This window comes from Castor canadensis, chromosome X, assembly GCF_047511655.1.
Source record: "Castor canadensis chromosome X, mCasCan1.hap1v2, whole genome shotgun sequence".
NCBI lineage: Eukaryota > Metazoa > Chordata > Mammalia > Rodentia > Castoridae > Castor > Castor canadensis.
In genome coordinates this window covers 100,307,223-100,330,061 of record NC_133405.1, presented here as the reverse complement: position 1 = coordinate 100,330,061, position 22,839 = coordinate 100,307,223, and the positions used below count along the sequence as shown (strand labels likewise).

The 22,839-nt window shown below is 39.2% G+C and overlaps 2 protein-coding genes across 28 annotated transcripts in view; both read right to left on the bottom strand.

Moving 5' to 3' along the window:
- The window catches only part of Krbox4 (KRAB box domain containing 4), a 73,227-nt gene that overhangs the window by 24,177 nt on the left and 26,211 nt on the right, over positions 1–22,839 (bottom strand). For 5 of the 27 annotated variants that reach the window (XR_012444275.1, XM_074062900.1, XM_074062897.1 and 2 more), the window contains exons 1-5: positions 21,438–22,429; positions 19,475–19,519; positions 17,329–17,379; positions 16,612–16,738; positions 16,203–16,298 (exon numbers count right to left, since the gene is read on the bottom strand). Coding sequence is in view for 21 of the 27 variants with exons in the window: in XM_074062900.1 (XP_073919001.1) it covers positions 16,203–16,298; positions 16,612–16,738; positions 17,329–17,379; positions 19,475–19,489 (289 nt within the window). In the remaining 6 variants the exon portion in view is untranslated. The other 22 variants (XR_012444279.1, XR_012444276.1, XR_012444277.1 and 19 more) reach the window with 22 other exon arrangements.
- Positions 7,923–9,295, bottom strand: Znf674 (zinc finger protein 674). Its single transcript, XM_074063477.1, is given in 6 exon segments — positions 7,923–8,324; positions 8,327–8,380; positions 8,383–8,512; positions 8,515–8,622; positions 8,624–8,866; positions 9,266–9,295. Coding segments are annotated over 6 exon segments (780 nt in total). The 3' UTR covers positions 7,923–8,109.

Genomic DNA, 22,839 nt, shown 5'->3' with positions numbered 1-22,839 from the left:
TATACCCAAAGGAATGTAAGTCAGGTTATAACAAAGGCACCTGCACACACATGTTTATCACAGCATTATTCACAATAGCTAAGCTATGGAAACATCCAAGATGCCCCATTACTGATGAATGGATCAAGAATATGTGCTATGTATATACAATAGAATTTCATTCAGCCACAAAGAGAATGAAACTTTGTCATTTGCAGGTAAATGGATGGAACTGGAGAATATCATCTCAAGTGAAGTTAGCTAAGTTCAGAAAGCCAAAAGTAAGTCACCTGTTTTCTCTCATATGTGGAATATAGCATAGACCTAATACAACTACAGCAATTCTATGAAAAACAGGTCACACAAAAGGAGGTCACATATGAGAGGAGTAGGGTAAAAGAAGGAAGTTAAGAAGGTGAATATGGTTGATGTACTCTCTATACAAGAATGAATATAGAATTTTTAAACCAGTTGAAACTACCATAAGAAAGGGACTAAGATAGAAAGAAGAAAAATAGAGGAGATGAACCAATTTGGGTTATTATACATATATACATGGAAATGTCACAAGGAAACTCCCTGTGTTGCTATCTTAAACAATGAAAAGTGTCATTTTTTTCTTCTTCTTTTCTTATACAAAATTGGAGAACAGGAGGGTGGGACAGGTCCTGCCTGGGACAGGGGTTGGTACCAGTGGGAGGGGGAAGGATTTGGAGAAATGGTGAAGGAGAGTGAATATGGCGCATATACTGTGTATACACGTATGTAAATGTAGAAATGATATCTGTTGAAACTATTTCGGGGGGAGGGTATGAAGGAGAACAGTGGAGTGGGTGCATTCAGGTACATATATTGTAAAAAACTTTTGTAAATGCCACAATGTACCCCCACCCACCACAATAATAAAAAAAGATAAAATATGTTTTAAGAATTAAAATTTAAAAAAGAATTTAAATGACATTACCCATCATAGTATTTATGTGGAGGAAAAACCAGGAATTTAGTGAGCTTAGTAAACTATGGTAGAGAGAAATCATGTTTCATTTTCTTTACATTTCATAGAAAATGTACAGAGGGTTCAAATAAGCACTCAATTATATTTAGATATGTTCACTGTGGAATAGAGTAGGATATTGTTAAATTCTATAAGCTACACAATATCCTCTGTAGGGCAAACTCCCCGCTTATTTTGAGGATTAAGCAAAATATTCATGGTTTACATTATAAAAATATAGAAGGAGATATCATTCATTGTACCACTGATTCTGGGTGGTAGAGAATATTAAGTTGCAAACATTCCTTACTCCAAAATTCCAGAGATGTCACTCTCATGTTTCATATTTTTCCATACTGACACCTTCAACCCCATAGGGCCAGCCAGACCACATGATCTGTACAACAGGGCTGCTTGCACTATAACAGGGATTTGCTACAGAGCCTTTCCTGCTGTAGGCCCCAGTCAAAGCTAGCAGCCTCCTGTCACCTGGTATATAGGTAGGAGAAGCATTTGTAGGTGTGGAGTATATTAGCTCTATATGCCAAGAAGTCTTACTAGGTGCTGTAATTTTCTTTTGTGAAGTTAAACTCTGTGTGGTTGCACTTGTAGTAGTCTCCACTCATTCTCTAGGACCTAACTGGTTTCTGAAGGGGATAGAATGATGAATTGAATATTATATACATTTTAAAAATATGAATTAAATATTAAATTATATATATTAAATATATTTTTTCTTTAGATTTTTAATGGTGTCATTTGATTGGTAGCAATTAGCCATGAGCAATAGGGATATGCAAAGGGAACATAAAATGGAGGATTCATTGTTCAAAGTTGCAAGTCCTTGAGGCAAGAAACATATTAGGTAGCAATAAAATACAAGCAGTGCCCATGGAAGAGATCACAAGGTCTCAGAGAAAACATTGCAATTAAACTTCCCAACTCACGGGTGACAAGCCTCTTTTAACATCAAAATAGTGCACGAAGTTCATGGGATGTCAGAAGGTGTTTTTGAGTCCCTCACCCACATAAAGATTAATGAAAATCTTTATTCAAGTGGAATCAATCTTTAACTTAAGGACGACCCAGGCCTGTATACCATACTCTAGGGGTCAGGTGAACCCAATACTCATCTGTACATTGTAATTCTGTAAACCTCCCCAGTCTCATGACCCTGTTGCTGACCCATGACCTGTAGGCTGCACCTGGGAAAAGGGAATTTCTCACAGGCAATCTCAATAAATATTCAAACCCCAAAGGCTAATATTGCCCTCACCTTAGAAACTACAGCTTTCAGTCTATTGAAAGTGTATTATTTTCCTAACAAAATTTGTTGTCACTTCACTACATTTGCATCTTGCCTGAATTATTCTTCTTGCCAGATGCAAGAACTAAGCTGCTCTGGCCTTCCATTAATGGTAGTGATCTCTGGAACGTAATATTGTTTAAAATTACCATCCTGGCTGGTAGGGAAGAGAAGAGGCTGATGTTTCCATTTGGCTTTTCTCACTCTTGAAGCTCTTATTACACAGGCCAAGGACTGCATATTGAGATTAATCCACCTGCCAAGTGTATGAATTCTAGTTACCCACTCGGGGCCCAGGGAAATGAACACTGGATAGGTCTGCAGATGCAGTGGGCTACTGTGAATCAGATTTACACCAAGACTCCATTTATTACTAGGACTCAATAAACCTCACTCAGTCAGGAGGGCCACGATGATGCTTTGAGTGTCTAGGTATGAATGGAAACTCAGAAAGCTGTGTCGGGTAGTTGCAAAATTTTCTGGGCATTTCCCTCTCCCTAGTGTAAAGTCACCAAATAAATGGCCATATGTTCCTTTGGGAAGGACTTACAGTAAGCATTATGACATATGCCTGCTTCAATGTTACGTGATTGTTTCTCCAAGTAAGATTCTGGATCTGAAGATTGGCTCAGTTCTGGGAACTAAGCAAGGGACCCTCATTTTTTAATGAAGCAATTCCCCTCAGACTCCTGCTCTTTGAATCTTGCCCCCCCCTTTTTTTTTTGCAATACTGGGGTTTGAACTCAGGGTCCACTTGCTAGGCAGGCACTCTACCACTTGATCCATGTCCCTCATCCATTTTTGCTTTATTTTTTCAGACAGGGTCTCATGTTTCTTGCTCAGGTCAGCCTGGACCATGATCCTCCCACCTGTGCCTCCAACATAGTGGGGATTACAGATGTTCACCACCATACGTGGCTTGTTTGTTGAGATCCTCCTTATACACACCTCCTGAGTAATTCTTGCCCTTTTCTGATTGTAATATTAAACAGCTGCCCTATTGGCTGCCCATCAATTTTACTCATAGAGATGCTGGTCTATTGGTGAAAATTAAGACTCCCTGGTCTCTCAATGCAATTTCACAAATAATGGAAACAGAATTTTGAAGAAAAGGAAATAAGGTTTATTATTATTTGTCAGATGAAGAGGAAGACAGGGATATTCGTTGTCAAAGCTCTATCTTCCTACTTCTGAGAGAAAAAGTCCATGTTTTAAGGGGGAAGCTCAGGAGCTCAGTTCCAGGGTATGGGACAAGAGTGCATGCCCCAGGCCAGATTATGCCTTGGTTCTCATCTCCCAGTTTGCCAGTGCCACATCTCCAAAGCTGTAGGTCTTGTTTGACAGAGGTTTACATTTTCCTAGTGGTCAGAGAGAAAGGAGAGCGGGGAGAAGATTGTCTGGTTTAGTTGAAAAAAAAAAGTGTTAATCTTGGGTTTCCCAGCATGGGGAGAGACATGCATAATTATTAAACAGTCCCAGTCACAGGTATGTTCCAGGTGGTCAGAGGTAGCGTGGTAGCTCACTGTCTGAGGATCACTCAGGTATGGTCTTGCCACAATAAGAGTCATTGATGCCTAGCAGGTGGTCTGTATCCCGTCTGGTCCTTCCTGGATACCAAGATGGCTGTAAAGTGACTACAGGAGCACATATACAAAATGGAGGCTGGGACGCCAAGCTTTTAACCTGCTTTCAGTTAATTTGTGGGCCTAAGTAACAAGTCAGTGTCCCTCACCAAAAGCAGCTCTTAAGCACCTATTGCAGGCTTATCATCAGATTTGAGTTTTAATACAGCCAAGCAATAAATCATGTTGGCTGTGGTATTTTGTAATGTCCTTTAATAGACAGAGGAAGTTCCTTTTTATTACTAGCTTACTGAGAAGGTCCAATTCACCCATGAATATATATGAATTTTGCCAAGTGATTTTCTTGCAACTATTGAGATGGTCATGTTTTTTTCTTTGCTCTGCTAATATATTTATTACATTGAATTCTGAATGTTAAATTGATCTGTTACCCAATTAAAATGTAGCAACTCTAGAAATTAAATTTATTCTCTCCTAAGAGCTTGGACTATTTGTTGTAGTAATTGTTTAGGAACTTTTCTGAACTAATTTCTAACATATGTATTCTTTGTTGTCTGTGGTCACTAAAGCCTCTTCAATTAGTTTAAGTCTTCTTATTATTCCTTTACTGCTTGGAACAGAAAATCTCAGTCTGCAGAGTGACTCTCTATGTTGGGACACACTTTCAAAAAGGAGCCAAGTGGTTTACAAATCTGCCTCAGCATTCCTTTCCTGCTTGCACAGAGCTTTAAGTTCAGCTAAAAGAGAAACTGGGGCCTTCCTGAGCCCGAACACTGCACTGAGAATGTTCCTGGCTGTCTATTTTCCCAGTAATACTTCAGAGCTTTTGAAATCCTTTATTTGCCTATAAATATTTTTAACAAATGAACCCCACCCCCATCAGTGTCTTTAGCACTTGGTAAATTCTGAGATAGGTAAAATTAAGATAAGCTTTTGAGTGGGTCTTTCATGAACCCACTATTAAGAACAAATCTTTGCAAATGAGGCCCAGTTCGCTCCTTCCGTTACTGGTACCAGGAATGTGGGCTATTATTTTCTAAATTATCACTGAGTTGGAGTTCAGGAAATGGGACTAGGATAACACAAAATGCCAAAAAGTTTACTGTTTTTGCTGAGATTCAATTTCTTGAATAAATGCTCCTTAGTTGTCTACAAGCTTTTTGCTAGTTTCCAGAGTTCAAAAAAATTGACTAGGGTGAATCGGGAAAGGAAAAGAGAAGGATAGAGAGTGAATATATTGAAACACCCGCATCTATGTATGAAGAAGGCATAATGAAACACACTGAAAGCTGTTGAATAATAGGGATGGGGAGACAGAGAAAGAACTACCATGCTGAAACCTCTCTAAACAAGGAATACACACTTTAAAAAATGAAAGAGGAATGTTTAACAGGTCCTGTGAGGAGGTAGGCACTAGGGGTAGGGTGAACTAGAGGGTGAAGGAGAGTGAATATGGTAGATTTGCTTTATATACTTGTTTGAAAAGAGGACAATGAAACATGTTGAATTTTTTTTGTGGCACTAGGATTTGAACTCAGGGCCTTGTGCTTGTTTGTTAGGCAGGCACTCTACCACCTGAGCTCCTCCATCAGTCCTGAAATTGTTTTAAGTGGGGAGAAGGGATGAGGGAGAATGATGGCGAGGTGAATCTAATCAAGGTATGTTGTAAGCACGTACGGAAATGCTGCAATGAAACCCCTGTACAAGTAATACATGTTTATGAAAATGTTTTCTAAAGTTGATTCTCAAAGTTTTTACTGGTTCTTTTTCATTTCATTACTCCAATTTTTTTTCTGAAAACAGCTCTTGCCTTCATTTAAAATGTTTGCTGGGTTTATAGTTTTTTGGCAGTACTAGGATTTGAACTCAGGGCCACTTGCTTGCTAGGCAAGTACCTACCATTTGAGCCATGCCCTTGCCCCAGACCTATTTGCCTTTTTTTTTATTTTATTATTCATATGTGCATACAAGGCTTGGGTCATTTCTTCCCCCTGCCCCCACCCCCTCCCTTACCACCCACTCCCCCCCTCCCTCTCCCCCCACCCCCTCCCTCTCCCCCCCACCCCCTCAATACCCAGCAGAAACTATTTTGCCCTTATTTCTAATTTTGTTGTAGAGAGAGTATAAGCAATAATAGGAAGGAACAGGGTTTTTGCTGGTTGAGATGAGGATAGCTATACAGGGAGTTGACTCACCATCTCTAGCAATAAAGGAAATGCAAATTAAAACCACACTAAGATTCCACCTCACCCCTGTTAGAATAGCCATCATCAGCAACACCACCAACAACAGGTGTTGGCAAGGATGCAGGGAAAAAGGAACCCTCTTACACTGTTGGTGGGAATGTAAACTAGTACAACCACTCTGGAAAAAAATTTGGAGGCTACTTAAAAAGCTAAACATTGATCTACCATTTGATCCAGCAATACCACTCTTGGGGATATACCCAAAAGACTGTGACACAGGTTACTCCAGAGGCTCCTGCACACCCATGTTTATTGCGGCACTATTCACAATAGCCAAGTTATGGAAACAGCCAAGATGCCCCACCACTGATGAATGGATTAAGAAAATGTGGTATCTATACACAATGGAATTTTATGCAGCCATGAAGAAGAACGAAATGTTATCATTTGCTGGTAAATGGATGGAATTGGAGAACATCATTCTGAGTGAGGTTAGCCTGGCCCAAAAGACCAAAAATCATATGTTCTCCCTCATATGTGGACATTAGATCAAGGGTAAACACAAGGGGATTGGACTTTGAGCACATGATAAAAGCGAGAGCACACAAGGGAGGGGTGAGGATAGGTAAGATAACTAAAAAATTAGCTAGCATTTGTTGCTCTTAACGCAGAGAAACCTATTTGCCTTTGGTATTTTTCATTTAGGGTCTTTCAATTTTGCCTACGGCTGGCCTCCAAACATGATCCTCTTACCTCTGCCTCCCATGCAATTGGGATTACAAGCATGAGCTACCATACCTGACTTGTTCTTTCAGGTAGAATCTTGCTACCTTTTTGACTGGGCTGGCTTCCAACTATGATCCTCTTATCTCTGCCTCCCATGTAACTGTCCATCCATGCTGGGTATATAATTCTAATTTTACATTTTTTGTTTTTTCTTTCTGCATTTTGTATGAAAATACAACAAACTGTTGAAACTGTTTTGAGAAGGGTGGGAGGGAGGATGAGGGAGAATGATGGGAGGGGTGAATCTAACCAAGTTACATTGTAAACACCCCTGTACAAATAATTTCATCAAATTATGAATCCATCAGTGGGTTAGTCCATTGATGAAGTCAGTACTCTCATGATCCAATCACTTTCCAAAAGCCCCACCTCTGACCTTTGCACTGGGGACCAAGCATTTAATACACGAGTTTTGTGGGGGGATATTTCATATGCAAACCATAACAACATATTTTGCCTGACCTCAGGCCCAAAGCAATGGATCCAGTTGACCTTGGACTGAAATGTGTGAAATTATGAGCCAAAAATAAATTTTTCCTCCTTTAAGTTGATTTTCTCAAATATTTTTTCACAGTGACAAATAGCTAACACAATGAGGATGAAATGTAAAATTATGAAAATGTTTTAATATACTTTCTAAAGTTTTATAACTTACTCTCCAATGAATATGTGTATAGTTTATAATTTCCCTTATATAATAATAATAAACCTGATCTTTTCTATAAAACATGACTGATCTGGAATATTATTTTTCTCATGATACAGTATCTAGGAAAATTAGGCTCTCCAGTTTATTAAATTGATAGCATCTCCTGAACATAAGTGCTCTGACATAAAATGATTCAACTTCTTTCCAAAGGATTCCTAAAGTTGCTACATTCAGTTTTGACCCTTCCATAAATTGTTTGATGGACAGTGTATCACAGCTCCTAGATGGGGAATTTATCATGTTTATTATATGCCTTGACTGTTATAACACTGATTTTTCTTAAATCTAAGGAGTCTGAGCTACGTCTAAGCAATATCTGAAGGCTTTCTGATGATTATTTGATTTACATTACTTTCAGTGAATTCTTTGATACACAGTATAACAATGTAAATGTAATGGATAAAGTTATCCACACAAAGGTTTATTAATAGGCTTTAGATTTTATCACCCAAATTACTTCTTTGATGTTTAATGAGGGATATCCTCCCATTGAAAGCTTTCCCACAGTCTCTGCATTCATAGTACTTCTCTCTTGTATGAGTTCTATGATGAACAATGGGTTGATTTCACACTGAAAGATTTTCCATATTCATTACATTCATAATTGCATGAATTCTTTGATGTCTAATGAGAGTTGACTTCCTGCTGAAAGCTTTCTCATACTCACTACATTTATAAGATCTCTCTCCTGTATGAATTCTCTGATGTTTAATTATCATTACCTCCCAGACAAATGTTTTCCCGTATTCACTGCACTCACAGGGCTTCTCACCTGTATGGTCCTCTGGTGTGCAGTGAGGGTTGTTTTCTAGCTGAAGGCTTCTGCACATTCACAGCGCTCGGCTTCTCTCCAGTGTGAGTCCTTTGATGTACAACAAGGTTTGCTTTCTGGATAAACACTTTTCCACATTCAGTACATTCGTAGAGTTTCTCCCCTGGTTGAATTCTCTGACTTTTATTCAGAGAATTCATTTATGGAGGAGGGATTTTCCTCAATTACTGGGCTCAAAGAAGTTCTCTGAAGGTTGGATTTAATCAAGATGGAAATGAAGACATGATTTCCAATATGCTTTACAGCTAATCATCTTTCTTTCTTCCATAGCTTCAGTTTTAGCTAAGAAAGTTTAAATTATGCTTTGAACACCTTCTCCATGAATAATATTTAGGGAGTCTTTGTCTTAGAGAAGCAAAGTCTCTGCCAGTTCTGCCTTCCTGACCACAATCATCCTTCAGTGTTTCCTCATCTATGAACACAGCATGCCACAGAGGTTTGTCTTGGCTTTCCTTTTGGTTATCTATCTGCTCTTTGACTTTACCAGACTTCTAGGAAAGACAATGTGATGAATCATCAAACTTGTAAGTCTTTCTACTATAATGATTGGGATAACATAAATCCCTAAATGTCCTGTGGTGAACTCTTATCAACATGACTTGAGCTGATGTGATGGATCCTTCCCATGTCCCATCACCCTCATCCCTCCAACTGCAAATGCAAAGAAATGCTGGCCCAAATTTAACAAAAATATTGTAATATGTAGCCAAGCTCAAAACCGAGAAAAGAAATTTTTTAGGTAACAGAAATGAAGAGATTTAAAGCAAGAGATGGTGAATAAAAACTGAATCTGTATGCTTTGCAGTTGGGAGACTAAGGCTTTAATCATGAGTATGGAGTTAATTCCAGGTCACATGGCATAAACGTGCAAAGAGTTAGAACTGAGCTACCAGTTTAAAGCTAGGAGTCACAAAAGCCATCTCTATTTGTAAACCAGGAATTAGAAAGATGTTAACCCACTATTTGCACGAAGAATGAAGAGTTATTTATAAGTAATCAGAATCCTAGTCCTGTACCACATATGGAATGCATTCTGAATGACATTTGCAACATAATACAAACCCTCAAAATTGAAAAATTCACCTAAAAATTGGTCTTGCTTTAGTGAAACCAGTGGGTGGGTTCCCTATCTAAATAGTTCTGCAGTGATGGTTTCATACCTTATGGTATACAGAATTTCCATGGAAAAGAACTCTCACTGAAAGGGAGTCTAAGGTGATAATTTTTAAACTTCAAAAGGAAATGAACGTGAATTAGTTGAAAACTTATGTCCACAGAAAAGTCTACACATGGGCATTTATAGAAGCCTTATTCATAATGGCTCCAAACTGGAAGCAATTAAGATGTCCTTCAATAGATGAATGGATAAGCAAAACTGTCACATTCACACAATGGAATATTATTCAGCAATAAAAAGAAATGAGCTCTTAATCCATGAACAGACATGGAGGAAACTCAAATGTACATTGTTACTTGAAAGAAGCCAGTCAGTCTGAAAGACTATATATGATATGATTCCAACTACATGGCATTCTGAGAAAAGTAAAACTATAGAGATAGTAAAAAGATCAGTGCTTGCCAGGAGGGAAGGGCAAAAGCATGAAAGAGTAAAACACAGGGATTTTAGGCAGTACAATTATTCCGTATGATATATTAATGGTGGACTTTTATGCAGTTGCCAAAATCCACAGAACTGAACAACATAATGAGTGAACCTTAGTGTAAAATATGAACTTCAGTTAATAATAATGTATCAACATTCACACATAAATTGCAGTAAGTACAAATGTAAGATATTACTATTAGGGAGAGCTAGATAAGAAGAGAGGTGTATAAGTTTCTATACTAGGTAGGTATTAATTTTTAAAAATGTAAAGAGATGGAGGTATACCATGAAACCTAGTCAAAAGAAAGCTGGAGTAAACTACATTAATTTTAGACAATTACTTCAGAACAAGAAAATTTTTCTGGGACAAAGAAGGACATTACAAAATGATAAAATGTTAATTCTTCAAGAAGCAATGAAAATCCTAAAAGCATATATACCTAATAATAGCACTTCATAACACATGAGGCAAAAATGGATACATCTGAAAGAGAAACAGACAAATCCACAATTATTGTTGGAGACATTGATGCTTTTTCTCTCAATAATTGATAGAACAAGTAGACAGAAAACTAAGAAGAATATAGATAATGTGAACAGCACTATCATCCAACTCCACCTAACTGACATTTATAAAAGTATATCTAACAACAGCAGAATATTTCAAGTGCATATGAAGCATTGACCAAGATAGACCATATTCTGGGTCTTAAAATAAACTTTAAGAATTTTGTAAGAAATAAAGTTATGTGCAATAATAGTATTAAGCCAGAAATCAGTAAGATACTTGTAAAACTCCAAATATATGGTATTTTTTAAAGATATACTTACTTCTAAATAAGTTTTAAGGGAAATTTTAAAACATTTTAAATAAAAATAAAAATACCACACATAATTTGTGAGACACAGTGAAAACAGCATTTGGAGGGAAATTTATAGTATTGAATGCATACATTAGAAATGAAGAAAGAAGTGGAAAAATAAAAATTAGAATAGAAATCAACAAAGTTTAAAATAGGAATGTCCTTCAAAGGATGAATGGTTAAACTGTGGTAACACCCATTTGGTGAATTACCTTCTTAGAGACTGAAAAGAAGAAACTATTGGTACACATAACAGGATGAATCTCCAGAGAATTATGCCAAGTGAAAAGATCCAATCCCATAAAGTTTAATACTGTATGATTCCCACTTACATGATATTCTTGAAATGACAGAATTAAAGAAATGTAGAACAAATTACTAGTAGTTGCCAGGGCTTACGGAAGAGTTGGGGTACATAATATAAAGTATCCTTGTGGTGATGGAAGTGTGTTCTGTATCTTGACTTTATCAATGACAATACCCTTGCCATGATTTGTACTATAGTTTTTCAAGATGTCACCAGTGGGGGAAAATGGGTAAAGAGCACATGAGGCTTTTCTGTAGTATTTCTCACAAGTGAATAAGAACCTATAATTATATGAAAATTAAAGTTTAAATTTTTAAAAAATAATCACATATTCCAAAGAGAATAAGAATGGTAAAGCAGAAAAACAAAACAAAAGGGGGAGGAACAGACATAATAGCAAAATAATAGGCCTAAATCCAGTAGTATAAACAGTTAGATAAAATGCAATAGTCTAAAAGAGGAAAAATGAAATCAAATCAATTGATCCATAAAAATCATGTGGAACATTCATTATTTTCAAAATTCTCAACCAGGATTAGAAGAAAACAACCTCATCTATGAAAAACCTACCGGTAAAATTATACCTAATGGTGAGCAAGTAAATGCTTTTATCCAAGATCGGGATTGAGGCAAGTATGTTGGCCACTCTACTCTCTGTTGACATTATACTGAAGACCCTAACCAGTACGATAAAGCAAGGAAAAGAAGTAGAGGCATCCAAATTTGAAAGAAAGAATTTGTTGATTTTCACACTACATGACTATTTATGCAGAAAATGCCAAGCCATTTATAAAAGAGCTACTGAAACTAATATATGGGCTTAGAAAGGTCTCAGGATACAAAATCAATAGAGCAAAACAATTTATATTTCTATAAACTTGAATGAGAAATTGAAAAGCATACTGAATATGTATGTGTATATACACACCATTTGTATCATCTTATAAGAACATAAAACACAGTGGTAAGTTAAACAAAATGTTATAAGACCTGCCCATTTAAAAACTATAAAATATTACTAAGAAAATTTAAAAGACCTAAATAAATGGAGAGATATACCATATTCATGAATCAGAAAACTCAATATTATTGACATCAGTGATTTAGATTCATTGCAATCTCAAACAACAAACTTTCAGGCTTTTTTTTTACAGAAGTTAAAAGCTGATTCTAAAATTTATAAGAAAATACCAAGGACCAATAAAAGCAAAAACACTATGAAAAGGAAAAATCAAAGTTAGAGGACTTGCATTACCTGATTTGAGCACTCAATATGAGACTACAGTAATTAATACAGTGTGTTGGTAGCATATAGACTGACCCATACTTGTTCAAGTAATTTTTTTAAAAGGATGTCAAGGTAAATTAAGAAAGAATAGCCTTTTTAAAATTTTTACTGTAATAATTGGAAATACATATGCAAAATATAATAAGACCCTCATACCTGATACTAAGTATCATAGACTTAAATACAAGAACTAAAATTATCAATCTCCTAGAATAAAACATATGAAAAAATATTTGTTATACTGGGTTAAAGACTTGCTAAATAGGACACAAAAAGCATGGCAGAAAATAAAATTTTTAAAAATTGGATTTCACCAAAAATAAAAACACTGTTAAGAACAAAATAAGCCACAAACTGAGAGAACAAATACTTGGAAAACACAGCTGGTAAGGACTTATATCCAGAATATATAAAGAACTCAGTTCAATAACAAAAATGGTAAAAGATTACAATAGACACGATCTCACTATGTAAGCTCAGGCTGACCTCTAACTCATTAACTCATGATCCTCCTGCTTTAGCCTCCAGAATGCTAGGATCATAGGCATGTACCACTATGCCCAGCGAAGATCAACAAACTTTAAATAAAGTTTTTTAACTTTTCACTACTACATTGAATTACATACTTTTTTGTTTGTTTGTTTGTTTCAGACAGGGTCTCATTATTTGGCCTCAAATTTGTGATTCTCCTACCTCGGCCTCCCAAGTGCTGGGATTATAGGTATGCCACTATGCCTGGCAGGATTGAACAATTTTTATTACTACAGTGAGGCTACTATTGAAACTAACATTCCTAGAAGATTTTTAATATCAGAATAACCAGAGAACTGCCAGAGATTTCATCTAGGAACAGGGAAAAATATTACAGTCCCCAAAATAGATTTAGTATGAAGGAATGGGGTAGAAATTCAAGTTGCTTTCTGCTTCTACCCCTGGGAGTTCAAAGGATTGTCTGGGGGTAAGTGCCTGTGCTCCTGTCTTCCCACCCGTCCTGATTCCATGAACCTGGATGATGGTCTTGCTATGCCTCCCATTTCCTTAGAATCCTCTCAGTAGATATTTTCAACAGTGCATCTTAACTAGACAGAGGCATCCGAATTCTCTGGAGTATTACTCAAAATATACATAACCAGGCCCACCCTAGGCTTTCAGAAACAGTTTATATAGAGTAGAATCTAGTCATGGGTATTCTGAGTAGGTATCTCACAGATATCTATGTGATACACACCTGGTTAAACCGGGAGGCTGAAACAAGAAGATCAAATATTCAAGCCTTGGTTACATAGTAAGACCCTGCCTTTTTTTAAAATTATTTTTTTATTATTGTGCTGGGGGAATATTGTGACATTTACAAAAGTTCTTACAATATATCATAGTTGAGTTCACCCCTCCATCATTCTCCTTTATCCTCCCTCCCCCCATTCCCAGAATAGTTTTAATAGGTAGGATCTTGCCTTGAAACACCAAAAAAAAAAAAAATAAAAAACACTTTCATATGGGTAACAATAACAGTAATAACATTTGTTAACAGCTTCCTTTATGCCAGACATCCTTTTAGGTGCTTTGCATACATCAGCTTATTAACTTCTGATAATCATTAAGTTTTATCATTAGCCCATTCTACAGCAAATGAAGAGAGACAAAGCAACATCTGCACAGTGACAGCTAGTGAGAGAAGTGGGCAGAATCTGAACCCAGGCAGTGTGGCTACAACATCCACACTTAGCCACTTTTATGTGGATAAATCACAAGTATCCTTCGTCTTCCTGGGTCCAGCACAATCGGTATAATGCTTACTGAATATCTCCCTCCAGACTCCACTTTGGGTAAGTGAGGACAAGATGCTCTCTTGTCTCTGGTGGTTTGTGTTCTAGGTAAAGAAATAAACTGTAGGCATTTAGTTAGATTTTTAAAAATGTTACCATATGGAAGGCAAAAATAGAAATTTAGCTATACTGATTAAAGTGACAAATGTAATAAAAGAAATAAAAATAAGAATTTAACAAATGTGAAGAGCTGGAGAACAGAAGGCCACAGGGGAAGTGAGCTAAATCCTTATTTTTTGTAGAGGGGACATAATACTGAAAATTCAAGAAATTGAGGTTATAAAGGTGTTATGTAGACTTGTGGAGGTGCTCACCAGAATAACTGAAAGCACAAACCTTTAGAAAAGGCTTCCCTTGGGAAGTGTGACTAGGAATGCATCTAAGATGATTTTTTTATCCTACATTGTTCTACACTTAGACTGAACATGTCTACATCTATATTTTAAAAGAATGCAGTGTTTAATATAATGGCATTGTAACTCAGGAGGGCAGACTGTGCCTGAAAGTACCTTTCATCCCTTTCAGGATACTCATGAAATGAGAACAAGATGCACAATCATTACAACTCCAGGTATCACTGGAAATAAAGTATGCCATCAGCACTCCAGAAAGCATCATGCACATCTATCAGACAGCAGATATGGGATTGTGCTGAAGGCTTACAGTGTCTGGCCTGAAAGCTATGAGGACATTACAGACAAAAGAAAACATACCTAAGAGAAGCTGCAAAGCAGTCGGAGTCACACAGGTCAGCCCATGGAGACTATAGGAGAATAAGTGCATTTGCCAAGGGTAGCACTGGGCTTGGGCGAGGTCACCTATGGAGCCACCTGTAGGTTGCAGGACCAGTATCTGACTGGTCTGTGTTGAATCTCCAAAATGCAGTGTTTCTCAGAGTAAATCTGGATGGGCCTAAGTTTCTACACTTTCACTTTGAGCCCTGGCAATGCCCAGGCTGGTGGTCCATGGGCTATACCCTGAAGAGTAAGAGCATTCCAAACAGACCTCCTTGGAATGGACCCTTGGAGAGGGTACTTCAAATGGGAGAGAAAGAAAAGATGAAGAGATATGGATTTTCTAGATCCTATAAGCAGCCCAGAGCAAAAATGAATAACCAAACAAGGAAAAAAGCAGTTCTGCCCAGGACTGAAACATGGTTCACTGAAGCAATCTATCTGCAAGTAATGGTCTGTCACGTTTATTTATTTTTTGCATAAATAAAGTCATAGTAAAACAAAATAGTTCAGTGGGAAGGAAATACTGATAGGAGGAGTTGATAACAGGCAGCATCAAATTAGATTTTTAAGAATGTGATATTAAGAAGAAAAAATAGAAACAGTGTGAAGGTTTACAGTATTTGGCCTCAAAACAAGTCCTTAGCAGAGGAGAACATAGTGGGTACTGCACTGCTAAAGCTAAAGCTCACTAGCAAAGCCTGGTTGTCCATATTGACTCTAACTGAACAAAGAAGAATTTCCCTGTGGTTAAAAAGACAACTCCAAATTTCAGACTGAAAGGGCACACAGTATGGCCAGTAAAGAGGACATCAATGGCTTACCTATAACTGTTCTGGCAAAAAAATAAAAGTCCAAGAAGTGAGGGGAAGGGTGAGGGATGCGGGGTAGGAGTCCTAAAAGCTTTCAGAAAGGAGTGAGAATGGCCTTGGCACGTCTCACTAGCAAGCCAGGAGTCTGGAATGTAGAGATGGGATCTGAGAACAAGAATGGCCACCCTTTGTCTAAATATCAGGAAAAGAACATGGAGACTACAAGATTGACAGGCGGGGGCCTCATTTTGATATAACAATAGCTCTTTCATCAGACTAGAGTCATGACTACAAACCAGGGGGCTGAGATTGCTGCTGCAAGCATCTCATGGGCCAAGCTCACTGAAACCAGGACCCCTTCCCTATCCTGACTCACCTGGCATGTGCTCACCTGCACAGTTCCAAATGAAAGTTCCTCTATCAACCATCCAAGCCTCTTCTCCTTGTCTTGACCTGAAGGTCACATCTGGCTGGGCAGTTAGATACCCTGTCCAGGGAAATGACACAGGGCTTCATTATTAATGCTGGGAGCATTCCAGACCAAGGCCCATCCTCTGGCTGAAGATGGTACAGCCTCGGTAGCTGGCACACACATGGCCATTCAACCCTGAGTGGAGAACATTTACCTAGCAGGCAAGAGCACGAATGTTCTGCCCATCATCCAAATGGGACTAGGCATTCTTTGACAGTATACCTCATGCCCAATGTCACTGAGGGTGTCCACACCCCTGAGTTTGCACAGCCAGGACAGCAAGACACTACTAGGAGTATTGAATGTCAACTGTGCAGTGGTCCCTTACCTACGGACACCAGGTGGCTGTAGTTCTCGATCATGACATCCCTGCAGAGGTTCTTCTGAGCAGAGTCCAGTTGTTGCCAGTCTTCCAGGCAGAAGTCCACAAACACGTCCCTGAAAGTCAGTGATTCCTGCAAACAGCACATTCCTCTTTAGCACAAAGGGATCAGCCAGTGGGATGGGGACATGACACCTCCTACACACTGAGGACTTATTTTGTGCCCATTCTAAGTCCTTTACATGTACCAAGTCTAAGATTTTGATCCTTGCCAGCACCCTAGGAGAAACTTGACAACTGAGGAACATGAGGCACACAGAGCATAATGTAACTATACCAGGTCCATGGCTAGGAATTAGGAATCAAAATCTAACCCATGTGGTCTGGCTTCAGCAACCACTTTTAAAAACACTATAGCATGTTTTCGTTCTCAATACAATTGCTCTTATCATGTTCACTAGTTATAATTTGGCAAAATAATACATTACAGTAGCCCCCCATTATCTGTAGGAGATATGTCCTAAGACCTTCAGTGGAAGCCTAAAAGCAGGCAGTACTGAACTCCTTTATATACTATGTTTTATCCTATATATACATACCTATAGTGAAGTTTAATTTACAAAGCACAGGAAGTTATTAAAAACAGCAATAATAAATATATAATTATTACAATATACTCTAAGAAAAGTTATGTGAATGTTTTCTCATTCTATTTCAGAATACCTTATCATACTGTTTTTCTTGTTCTTGTGATGATGTGAGATGACATAATACCTATAGGATGAGATGAAATAAGGTGAAAGATATAGACAGTGTGATGTAGTGTTAAGTTTCTACATAAGGGATACATGAACACAAGCACTGTGATATGACAGTCAATCTGATAAATGAGACAGCTACCAATAAGTAATGAGTGGGTGGCACATACAATGTAGATACAATGGATAAGGGAATACGAATAGAGGGATAACTGGCATCCTGGGCAGGATGAAGCATGACAGCACAAGATTTCATCACATTACTTAGCATGACATGCAAGCTAAAACTTATTAATTTTCCATTTAATATTTTTAGACAAAAGTTGACTGCAAGTAACTGAAACCAAGTAACTGAAACCCATGCATAAGGGGGACTACTATATACAGAGTCTTTATATAATAAAAAATACTTTAAACTTCATAGGAGAAACAGAGTGTTAGAAGCATCTTAACCGTGGAAATTTATCCATCTAACACATATTTACAGAATAGAGACCAAACTGGTAAGTCCCACAGACATTAAGTTTAATAAAAAAAATACATATCTTAAACTCAAGAAGCTTCAGTTTAGAAAAAGTAAAAAAAAAAAAGTTTATGGGCTGGGGATGTAGCTTAGTATAGAACACTTAACTAGCACACCAAGGTCCTGGAATTAAACCCCAGTACCACAAAACAAACAAACAAACAAAAACAACACTAAGCTTGAATATGAAAAGAAGAAAAGAAAAATGGGTTCATGTATCTGGACAGACACACATACCTGACCTCTGAAAGAATGTAAAAACTGAAGGAGAAGACTTCAGGATAATGGAGGTGATGGAGAATTATTTTTCTCCTTTTGTTGAAAAAAGCTTTTTGCTTGAATTTTTATCATGAATAAAAATTATAATATGCTCTCTTCAATTTATTAATGGTCTATTTGAAAAATGGTTTTAGAATTTTGGCATCAATATTCTTAAGTGAAACTGGACTAAAATTTTCTTTTTTTGTAGTGGTTTCATCATATTCCAAAGAAATTAGATTCCTTTTCATCTTTCATTAGCCTGCAAACCTAAACACAGAAATTACCTGGTCTTTAAAATATTGTGGAAGTTGTAATCAGTATAGATTTATGGCAAACTTAAAATGGGAATATCTTTGACTCAAAAATCTAAATTCTGTAACACTTGTACTACAGCACAAATAGATATGTACAAAGTTGTTCATGAGGCATTATTTATAACATAAATAGAAAATTAAAAACCTAAATATCCACCAAAAGACAAATAACTAAAGTTATAGATCCATGCTAAAAAATTAAAATTGAAAATAGGAATGGTGGTACATGTCTGCAATCCCAGCACTCCAGAAATGGAGGCAGGAAGAGCTCAAGTTCAAGGCCAGCCTGGGGTACACAGAAAGACACTGGTTCAAAACAAAAACAATAAAATTAGAAATGAACTAATATTTATATATTGACAAAAAAACCATCATGAGTATAATCAGGTAGTAAAAGACTAAAAGATATGCCAGTATGAAGACAGTTACAAAAAATTCTCTTTCTGTCTCTCTGTCTCTCTCTCTCTCTCTCTCACACACACCCACACACATATACCTATATACACATTTTTAGTTAAACTGACATAAATGCATCTCACCAAGGTGCCACCAATCTATTAATAGTCGGCATTTGTGATGAAACACATACTAAGGGAAGAAAAAATAGATAATTCTCACTGTTATTTTTGTGTATTCATGTTAAAATAGTAAACACAAATTTACCATTTATTATTTTAAATATAATGAATAAGAACATGACTTGAAAGGAAGAAAGAAAAAATCAAGATGAATCTATGTACTTCAACATACAGTTAAGGAACTGTATGTTTAAGAAAAAAGAGATGGTAAGGGGCTGTTCCCAATGGAAGAAGTAGAGAATTGTCTACCTTTTCATGTTTATCTCTCTCCTTTCCCATATCTATCTGTCTTTCTCTCCCTAAGGTAGACCACAGGTTGAACAGAAAACAGCCAGAAGAGAGCATAACTGGTTTATTCAAGCTTACTATAGGTACCCAAATATTGCACAATTTCACTGTGAGACAAAACAAAGTAGGAGTAAAACATGGGCTCACCTCAGACAAGTCCATTTTGTTCTGCTCTATACAAAGGATGGAGGTCTATAAAGACAGAATTAAGAGGGTCACCATCAGTGGGTAAAGACATGAAGCAGCATCATGAGCCCACAAATGGTCACCCTTGTATGCTTGGGAGAATGACCTTGAAAAATGGCCTAGTTGGCCCATTGGAGCCACAAGACCAAGTTTTGACCTGGAATTTTATTTCCCTTCCTGGACAAATGTATGACTTTCCTTGACAGATTAAGACATCTCCTCTATCTTCAGAATTCTATTCCTAGAAAGGTATCATGGTGAAAAATCATCAATGTGCACATTGCTGCAAGAATGTTCACTGAAAGCTGGGTGTGGTGATGCACACTTATATAGGTCCTTTTTTTGATGGGGTGCAGTAGTGGCGTTTGAACTCAGAGTCTCGCACTTTCTAGGCAGGCGCTATATCACTTGAGCCACTCCACCAGCATGAGAAACACTTATAATCTCAGCACTCTCAAGGATGAGACAGGAAAATTGTGAGTTCCAGGCTAGCATCAGCTACATAAAAGATGTTGTCACACACACAAAAAAATAATGTTCACTTTAGTCATTGCAACCATTCAAAAATTTCGAAGCAACTAAATCTCCAGCAAAGGAGACGATCAAAAAAGTGTCACATACAGCCAGACACAGAGGTGAACAACGTCATGCCAGCACTCAAGATCTGAGGCAGGAGGATCATGAGTTCAGGGTCAGCCTGAGCTAGGTAGGAAGACACAGTCTAAACAAAAAAAAAATAACGGACACATATAAAAACAGATATGTGGCACAGACTTTTAAAAATGCTGTGGAACTTGTTTTCAGGATAAAAGGAGGCTACAGAAAAGTAAGTGCAGTATGACCCACTTGTGTTAAGCAATACGTACACATGAGGACACTTATTAAAATGCTGACATTTGTTTCCTTTGAGTGGGGATTTCAATTTTCTTCTTTCATTTGTAATGTCTCGTTTTGACAATCAATGTTAACTATTGGTGAATTTAAAAATTAAAAATTACAAGAAATCAGTAATCACACTGAGCCGCAGAGGTGAAAGGCCCTCAGCAAAACGTGGATAAGAGGATCTCCTGGGGTGGTGGAATGGCTCAAGTGGTAGAGTGCCAGCCTAGCAAACATGAGGCCCTGAGTTCAAACCCCAGTAACAACAACAAAAAAAAAAGTAAGGAGAGGAGCCAGGTTTGAGAGCTGTGTGGAAGGAGAGCTGAGTGGCAGGTGGGTCACAGCCCAACACTGTCAGTTCAGTGCAGAGCTGAAAAACACTGGGTTTGTTCTCCTGACCCTCCACTCTTCACTGGCCCCCTCACCTGTTCCCACCCCCTCACCATTTGCATTGTGATTGCCACCCTCTTCCTTGTTTGTCAGTTTTTCAAAGGAATATTCAGCCAGGAACTGTGCCCAGAGGAATCATAGCATCCACAGCAATCACTGTGACAGCATCAGGGTTCAGATGCCTAAGCTTAACAAGTGTGTTGTCAGGCCATTTCAAAAGCATCTAAAGGAGGTAGCAGAACTGGACAAGAGCACACCTGGAGAATCCTCTACAATTCTGAACTCTAACAATATAAAATATTCTCTAAAATGGAAACTATTCTGCACTTTCATGGGAATGGAAGGAGATTTAGCATGTGCAATGTTGACATCAAGGGACTGACTGATCCACAAAGCCCAGTGGAAGACAAGGAAGCACTATTCTGTGCCCTTCCATGTGCTAGGACAGGAGAAAGGGGTGACCCTACCCAGCCTCATCCTGCCTTGTAGCCACTGTAGCAGGGAAGCTGCTCCATCCCTGCCTCACCCACCTGTGACTTTCATCTCTTTCCCAACAGGGACCAAACTGTCCTCTGGCATAAGGTGTCTGATGGCACCTGACCAGGCTTGCTCTCTCTCAGCTCAAGGAAGCACAAAGGCCACTGAAGGCCCATACCTTCTAGGACTGCTGTCCTGTGAGCTCCTGCCTCTTCCCTGAAGAGTTGGGTCTGGCTGAGGCGTCTCCTCCAGCTCCCCTTAGATGAGCATTCTTCTTCCCACAGAGGCAGGACCAATGGCTCAGCTGGGCCATCACACATCCCTACATCTCTGCCTCCCACTCAGAGAACTCACATCGTCCCCAAGCCGCAGGCTGGGACTTCTTAGGCTCACTGAGGAAGCAGAGAGCAGAGAAGCTGGAGTCTGAAGTCGCTGCGCCTTGGTCTCAGCTACGCACTTAACCCTGGAAAAGATGACCATAGGAGATTCCATTAGCAACCCCCATGCTACCTTGCACAGAAGCACAGCACTCGATCTAATTTCAACTGTCAGGAGCTCACTTATCACCGCAGAGCTCAGCCCTGCCTTACTAGGAGTCCGGGCTCTGGAACCAACTGAGAGCCTGCTGTCCCACCTTCTAGCAGGGGAGACAGACAGGACACAGCAAGCAAAATAACCGACGACAGGGTCCTTAGGAGGGGCTAAGTGCCACACGGAACAGAGGAAAAGAACGCGGACCCCTGGGATGTCCCACCCCTATGACTTTGGACAGGTGTCAGTCACTGCTGCTTATGTCTACGCTGAAGCCGATGGTGGCACTTCCACACAGGGCTCCTGTGCGATGAGTGCAGGACTCCTGCAGCGGTACCCAGCTTCCACAGGACACTCTACAGGCGAGCTGTCTCCGCACGACTCAATGCACCAGCCCATCCATCTCTCCCTTGCCCAGGAACCTTGTCCCCAACAATCGTCCCACGGCCCGTGTCACTCGGCTCCGACGCCTCGAGCCCCAACCCAGGACCTCACGGCCCGCCACTGCTCCGCATGAGGCCTGTCACCGCCTCCTGGCTCCCTACTCCGCCAAGGCGGAAAAGCTCAGCAGCGGACCACAGCGGCAGCGGCAGCAGAGCACACCCGGCGGAGTCCTCCCTCCCGGCTCTTCCGCTTCCGGTCACGTCTAGGAACAAGTGGGCGCCGCGCAGCGCATGCGCTGTATCGGAGGGCGGGGGCGGGGGCGGGGGCTCGTTGTCACTGGGCAACGCGGAGGCCGCTTCTGACATTGTCGGCTGAGGGGAGACCCACAGACAAGAGCGTGCGACTGCCTTCCTTAGCTAGTCTCAGGAAAGGCCCAGGGAGGTGACCTTGATGCCTGATGATTCTCCTGTAACCCACCGAGGAGACTCGGTTCCTGCCATTCCAGACGCCCTGGTACAACCTGGTCTTGACCTTTTGCAAAAGGCACTGTAACGTAGCAGAGAGCTGTGGTGTCTGAGAGTGCCAGCCTTTCACGAGGTGGTCTTCAGGAAAGTGTGCTCTTGTTGCCTGTCAGGGACTGGGAGAAACAGGGCAGGTGTGTATTC